This window comes from Fopius arisanus, unplaced genomic scaffold, assembly GCF_000806365.1.
Source record: "Fopius arisanus strain USDA-PBARC FA_bdor unplaced genomic scaffold, ASM80636v1 scaffold00151, whole genome shotgun sequence".
Lineage (NCBI taxonomy): Eukaryota > Metazoa > Arthropoda > Insecta > Hymenoptera > Braconidae > Fopius > Fopius arisanus.
Genome location: NW_011887890.1, coordinates 132,019 through 139,937, shown reverse-complemented (window position 1 = coordinate 139,937; position 7,919 = coordinate 132,019). Strand labels below are relative to the sequence as shown.

At 37.6% G+C, this 7,919-nt stretch overlaps 1 protein-coding gene across 1 annotated transcript; it reads right to left on the bottom strand.

Moving 5' to 3' along the window:
* Nucleotides 1-2,846: 2,846 nt before the first annotated feature.
* LOC105272235 (putative nuclease HARBI1) lies at nucleotides 2,847-7,919 on the bottom strand. The gene is given in 6 exon segments (XM_011314255.1): nucleotides 2,847-2,879; nucleotides 6,570-7,031; nucleotides 7,149-7,281; nucleotides 7,283-7,402; nucleotides 7,485-7,631; nucleotides 7,699-7,919. Coding segments are annotated over 6 exon segments (1,092 nt in total). The 5' UTR covers nucleotides 7,896-7,919.

Genomic DNA, 7,919 nt, shown 5'->3' with positions numbered 1-7,919 from the left:
GAAGCCGCGTGGTTGAAGCTCGGAATTCCAAACCTGGGCCATGATCGAAACTACCTTGGTATACAAGCTTGTATTTGCATTATATCACCAAGCTTGGTTTAACCATGACAATTCCCTAGAATCAAGGTTGGTTCAAGCTAGCAATTCCAAGGCTTGGAATGACCTAGATATGATATATTGAATCAAGCTTGGTTGAAGCTAGGAATTCCAAAGCTTGGTATCCTAAGCTGATCCAAGCTTGGACCCATCGTCCAAGCTTGGATTTCCCCACCTGGGTATGAATGTAAAGGTCGCCATTGGAGACGCTAAAGAACAACGAGCACTCTTTATCTAACCATCTTGAAAAAACAAGCGCCACCAGCGGTAACAAGCGTCGCCAATCGCTAATTCGTTTTTCGGAAAAAAGTCCACTTGGCGCGTCCAGTTTTGGTGTAAGGCAATCACACTTGGCACCTTCCATCTTAAAGTAATGTGTAACACAGTGTCGAGAAGGAAAACGGTAATAATCAATCAAAGACATATCTTAGTTGACACTGTGTCACTCTGTCTCCCTTGATGCACAATATCGATTGTTACCGCTCAATTCATTGGGGATGTACGCTACAGTACTTCTACTTGGCGCTTGTTTTTTCAAGATGGTTAAATAAAGAGTGCTTTTTGAGTGATTTTTTCATAGGATTTCACTTCTTTTTGTAAACATATCAATCGTTTTCACGGTAATATAACGAACAAGATGAATTATCTATCAATTATCAATCAATAGATTTTTTTTCCTCAATTTTACATCTTTCCCATAATTTGCATGGGAATACTCTATAGTGCAATGAACGATAATAGCCCTCAAAGGGTTGAATTTGATAATCAACATTTCGAGGGCTCCTATAACTGCTCAGATTAGTTTCCCTCAAAATTACTCACGTGTCGACCCAACGAGAAGGGCCTGAGACAGATTTTGGACATATACATTCACTTTTAGCGAGGGTGTCATAGTCACAAAGATTGATCAGATTGTTCTCATATTTTCAGGTCTTCATTTTTTTCTTTCCAAAAATAATATATATACATCTTTTGCATTTCGTGGCCATCGACTTTTTGAAATAACTGTATCGTCTATGTGAACCCAAATATTTTGTTTGTCTCTCAATAAGCAGGTATAGTGATCACACTTCATAGCACAATGAAGTATAGCACTATTGACAGAATATTGATTACTAAGAACCGAAACGGAAGTTGTTGACACCGCCTTCAATTTCCAATTTTCGATTTTCTGCTTGATATTTTTAGTATTTACGTTGAATATATTCAATTGCACAATAAGTATTTCAGAAGTTAAATGTATTCTCGTTTTTCAAGTGAACTTAACATACTCGTTACAATGGGTACAAAATAGAATAATCTCTTTCCACTCGTGGAAAGCTTGTTTAGTTAAATTGTTCAAATCAATGGTATTTTTCAAATCACCCAGCGAGAGAGTAATCTTGCAACTAACTTCGTTGGAAGTATTCATCTGATTACATGACGTACAGCGGTCTAGATGAGTGAATTCTATTCGAGTCGGTTTTCGTAGCGGATCCGTTTTGCTAAGAACTTTTCCGAGAAATAGTACCGGGTCGTGTTCGGTATCGCCACTAATTGAATACTAGAACTTATTGATGAATAATAATAAAGATAATATAATGTATATACCGCCGTATACTTAGCGCACTAATTAATGGTAATCATTAATTAACTTTTCAAATAATTTGGAAATAATTTGGGGAAATTTAGGGAGTAGATTTCATAATTTGGGGAGATCTAGTTAATTAATTATTTATTTTTTTAAATTAAAGCGTATAGTTAGCGAAAATTCCTTATTGTTTATTTTGTTAAATTAGGAATTGTCTTTCGACAATTCCGAAATCACTTCAAATAACTCGGGCTACTTAAATACAATGTGAAAGTAGAACAATAATCAGCGAAAATTCGACCGTGTGACAAAATACCACACCTCGAATTTTCGCCATCAATCATTCCCGCTGAATCAGCTAATGCCCCAAATTCAAAACTATAAAATCGAATTATGATCAATTAATCTCCGGTCGCGGAAAAATCGTGGAACCATACGGTTCTCACTCATCGGAGATTTAAAATTCAAGTCATATAAATCTTTTAAACCGGACTAGCGCCACGGCACCGATAAAACAGTATCTTTTTGAATTACGGCGGTAAGCTAAATCATCTTCCCCGTAACATCGATAGTTTTCGGTAAATTGTTCGTCGCCTGAGATCCGTAGAGTTGTGACATTCAAAAATTTTCTCCTTAGTCACATTTAAAATCATCAAGAGCAACCGTGGCTCCAAACGCTGTTTTTGAAACAAATTTTAAAGTGTGACTTCTCATTTCTTTCCAAATCTGAAACGCAGATTTCGGAAATTCCGCCGGTTTTATAAATAATAAAGCCGGTCGTGTGTGTTTACTCAGTGAGGCCGAAATACATTAAAGCCCACTGTATTTTTTCAACAAATTTCAACGCCCAGAGGACGAAAAATTACACCTCTGGTTAAATAAAAATTGTAAACAAACAACTGTAAGTAACTCAATTAGCGTTTCATCGACAATAGTTGATTTCTAATGGTTGTTCAAATAACCGGAAGGTAGACCCCAAATTTTGTAAATAAATGAATAAATAAATCAATTATTATGACTCTGTGAATCGTTTGCATGTGGTTTGCTGATCCATGATAGATAAAAATTATCGTTAGATCCCTAATCATGGATTTTTAGTGATTTTTGTAAAATAATTAAAATTTTGATAGGAAGTTAGCCCTCAACTTGAAAAATTCAGCTATTTATTATGGATTACCCGCTAATTTTTAGCGATCATTGACCTGTAAAACACCTGAAACCAATTTACAGGGTCCTTAATATTAATTTATTTAATTACAGAAAACTGGGGTTCGTCTTCCGATAAAAATTTTAATTATTTTCAAAAAATTTGTAAAAATGAATTATTATCCATCGAATGAACGGTAATCGATTATTGACCTGCAAGTCACCTGTAAACGATTAACAGGGTGCAAATAGTTAATTTCTTTAATTCGGTGGTCCATGCCATACTCCAAACCCGAATTAGTTCAGGCGCCACCGCTACGACACTTTCATTCGGCAACTAATTCATACGCAGGAGTATGTCTCCGGTAGTCTCTCGACAAAAAGAGGAAGAAAGAGAAAGACACACATTATGATATTCGTTGCCAACTTTGACGAACAAATCTAACGCGGAGAGAAAATAAAATTGAGGAAATATGACATTATGACGGTTGCTATGGGAGGATATTTTTACTTAGTGATTCAATCGAAGAAGTCAAAATATCTTCATAAGGGTCACAGTCAACTTATATAATGTAACTAAGGGCCGATTTCGCAAAAAATTCTGGTATTACGAGAAAAAAAAATCAAACACATTTTTGGAGTAGTTGTGTCGTGCATATTATACGCGACAGCATCGGCATGTGACGTCACACCGGTATCACACCGGTAAAACCTCCACTTGGCCGATACGCAGTCGCGTATCTTGATAGACATGCGCAATCAATCTGAATAATTATTCACGCATGTGCCATCTAATTTAGCGATGCTTAACAGTAATTTTCGTGTTTATCATTAATGAGAATAAAGTCTCAGCGCAGCCTAAAAAAAATCCAAAACCATTTCCACGTTCAGATCAACCCTGAGAGAATAGGAACTCTCCATAATTTAGTTTAATCCTATTTTTCATTAATCGTCAATCGACCTCGTGCTCAGCAACTGCGTCACTTCCGATGTTAGAACGACTGCATTGTGGTTCCATTATCGGCCCAATGCAAAATCCAATAATCATCAAAGTTTGAGGAGTCCGATGACATCTCTCGGCATCCTGTGGATCCTCGGCGATGTCCTTAGATTGAAACGCGGTGGCGCGCAGTTTAAATTTAAAATTAAAACAAAACAAAATCAAAAACATATTCTCATCTCCTCTCATTATTTCTCGCTATTGAAGGTGACTTCCCGCCTATAGTGGAAGTCTCTAAAATCACGCGAAACGGTCGAGAACCAGTAACTGTTAGAATACTACGTTACACCATTTATTCAAGAATAAATGACCAAATTCTGGGGCATAACAATACGGTCTTGACTTTTTCCCCCATAAAATTGCCCAGAAGATGTACCTTTCACGTATGCTGACTTTTTTTGTGGGAAAAAGATTGATGCGGCAGACACAATTTGAAATTTTTTGGACCTCCTGGAGCTAATGGGTGGAAATGTTAGTGGCGACGAAAATTGGAAAAGTCATCGACCATTAAATTTTTTCCTTTCAAGTTTACGAGCATACCATTCGAATTTCTATCGATGCATGTTGAATCAGAACCATCATACTACCACATTTTTTTCCTGTAACATCATAATTTTCATAATAAGGGATGAACAATATTCGGGCAATTTCAAATGAAAGTTTAGAAATATGATCTCATGTTATGAATAAAAAAATTCATTCTTAATTTGGATGTTGCAAAATTAGCAAAATATATTCCTAAGTCGACAGTGGCAACTTTTCATTTTTTAAATTTAGAATTCCAATATTTGAAAAGAAAACAATAATTTTCAACTACCATTTTAGAAATATATTCTCCAAAGCCCCTTTTCCTGAGGGCTGCCATAAGCCACGTCCAGGCCTAACTTGGTTTTCAGAAATTTCGATATGTTAAAGAGAAATGATTCTGATTTATTATCAGTTATATTCATTTTCTCAACAACTACTATTTACCTAGAAATTATTTGCTTCACATGACTGTTTGAAGTTACTGTTCAATCAGAATTATCAACAAATATTGTATTTTGTTTCAGGAATTGCTGCAAATATCGTCTGGACACAAAATAATTGTCCACGGTGACTTCTCATCATGAAAGCATGAAAAAAAAATTTTACCTAATATTGCCGCCTATTTTAAATGGAAAATTGATATTTATATTTCAAATTTATGAGAAGTTGGAAATTGCCGCCACATCGCACGGCCGCCCTCTACCGGTATCGGTCTAACCAGGGCTCGAATAAAGTTGAGAAATCGAATGAGAGCGGGTAGGTTTGTTAAGTGCACGAGGCCCCTCTCCCAGCTCTCACTAACAAACCTCGGGAGCCGCGTGAGCTTGATGAGTCCAGATTGCTGGCTCCTAGTTTGGCACAACTATGTTTACTCCCATTTCGGTACCGGGGGGATCATTCCTCCTAGGAAATTTTACTCCACCATTGCCAAGGATGATGCCAGAATCGGACATGTCAGGTATTAATAATCTTGACAATCAGGTACTTGTCCGGGGTAATGGAACGGACCAGATAGTAAAGGAAATGATAAAAGTCCTGGATAATGTAGAGGAAAGGTTCAGAAAACAGCAACGATTGGAGAACGAATCGCAGAGAGCTAGTGGAGAGATACATTGTTTTCACCAGGCTGCTAAGGTAAATCATAATAGTAACAGATATAATGTTCAAAGCGTCCCGGTAGCGCAGGTTCGAGTCCCGATGGTGAAAAATTTTTCATCGTCGGAAAACGAACCCAGTGCCTGTGGAAGTTCGTTATAAGGTACCCTGGAAATTTATTTTGAGCGTAACTGTGGCGGTATTCCGCCCATGTTCCGCCCATGTTACGCAAATGTTCATATCGGGACCAAAAACGATTGGAAATGGTCAGAATAAATGACAATAATTACCCGATGCATACTTATGAAAAAATATGTACATGGAGCTAATCAGAAACGTTTTTCTAATTAAGGCCCGGTTGGAGGGATTTCTGCCCGACATGTCCCTAGAAAATTCCCTAGGAAACGGATCAAAATTGACAGTTTACGGCGTTACTAATTACGACCGTATTATTGAATTAAAAAATCCCATTTTGGTCGTAAAAAATCAATCATTTCTTTCGGTGGGTCGGAAATTAGGTCTGGAAGCGGAAAAAAGAATGGAAGTATTTTTTTTAGTCATCGCAAAATCACATCAAAAAAACACTATCGTCGCCCCCTGTCCAAATTGCCGCACCGTGGCACACTGTCAATATGGCGTGGCTAACTGTCACTCACAAGAACACTTATTATAATTTTTTCACACACTGGACACTTCTCAAACCTAATTTCCGACCCGTGAACACTAATGCACTATTTTTTTAAATTATTCCCGGAACAATTTGACGGCTTCACTCCGCGTAATTAGTAACGCCGCAATTGAGGCGATCAGCTGTCAATTTTAGGGAAACGAAGTTCATACAGATGGCGATAGTGTGGCCTCTCAATCTCGGCGAGGCGAAAATGAGTTTCACGGCAGAAGTGAGCAGGAGCGTACGAAGGAGGGGCACTTTTGGGGGGATAATTTGAAGACATTAATAAATGGGATTGGGAGGGAAAATCGTTAATTTAGGGGTTAAATAGATACGTGAGGGTAGAGCCCGGGTATAAGGGTGAAACTGGGAATGAGAAAGGGGTATGTGTATACACATGGCTTTCGTAGGCATGGTTGAAGGTGAAATGAAGATATGAAAAGAAGATGGATGCTTTGACGGACACTGGGTGGTTCTAGGGGGAAGGGAGAGCCATCTATATTGTCCGGTATAATAATCGGATATTCAAAGGTATCTTCATTTTTCAGGCATATATTGTGCAGTATACATACAGCTAGGATATAGTACGGAATCAAATCCGTTCTTCTCATTGGTAACTTATCCAAAAAATATCTCCAACGTGCTTTCATAAGCCCAATGGCACGTTCAATCATCATACGCGTGCCGGATAATGTTTTATTGAAATAAACCTGCTCGATCGTCAAATGTCCATTATTACGATACGGGACGATTAAATTTTTCTGCAATGTGTAAGCAGAGTCACCTAAAAGGTGAGTATTTTCTGGAAAATACTCCTCCGTACACCGTTGCTGTACACCCGAATAAATGAAAACGCGCATATCATGTACCGACCCTGGAAGACCTGCGTAGCAGTGAATGAATTCCAATTTATCATTACACACCACCTGTATTACAAACAAACATGAATTACTACAGTATATTTATGGTGAAGACCTCGACGCAAGTAAATACCTTATATTCTTCTATATAAATTATTTGAGTTTCGAAAATCAATAGAGTACCTGTAACTGTAATGAATGAACTCCTTTACGATTGATGTATGACTGAGGATCTGTTTTCGGAGCTGCAATGTCTATGTGGGTACCATCAACTGCCCCAATAACTCCAGGAAATTTATATTTTCGCTCGATCCGAGGCCTCTTCACGAGATGGCCATCGAATAAAATAGTTTCCCATTTGGCAAAGAGCCCTGACGACTTTTTTAACAGCACGCCAAGCAGTAGCCTTGCCCACGTCAAATTTTGTGGTTACTGATCTAAATTGAGAACGGACAAAATGTTAGAAAATCAAATAATAATTGGTTTTAAGACGGATTAATTTTTATCGAACGAATGAACCTGTAAGAATCCGGAGTTCCTAGTACGTACAAAGCAATATACAATTGTCTCTCAGGATTAATAGTGACTCCTCCAAATTCACGTAATTCTCCATCCAAATCTGGTCTCATTAAATAAAGTAGATATTCAAAAGTAGTGCGATCCATACTGCAAACGAAAATAAATTAATAATCGTTGTTGATAGGAATAATTTATCATAATATAAGTCAGTTACCGAAAGTTTTGTTGAAATTCCACGCTTGTATATCTGACAATAACAGTCTCAATGAAATTCTCGACCCGAGGAATCCTTCTTAGATTACGACGATCTTCAATGATGAAATCTCCATGAGGATCATCAAGCATGTCATCACTGCTACTGGACGAGGAGAGAAAATCATCAAACAGCACGACATATTCCAGATTATCCATGATGCTCCCATAAATTTCGTTGAA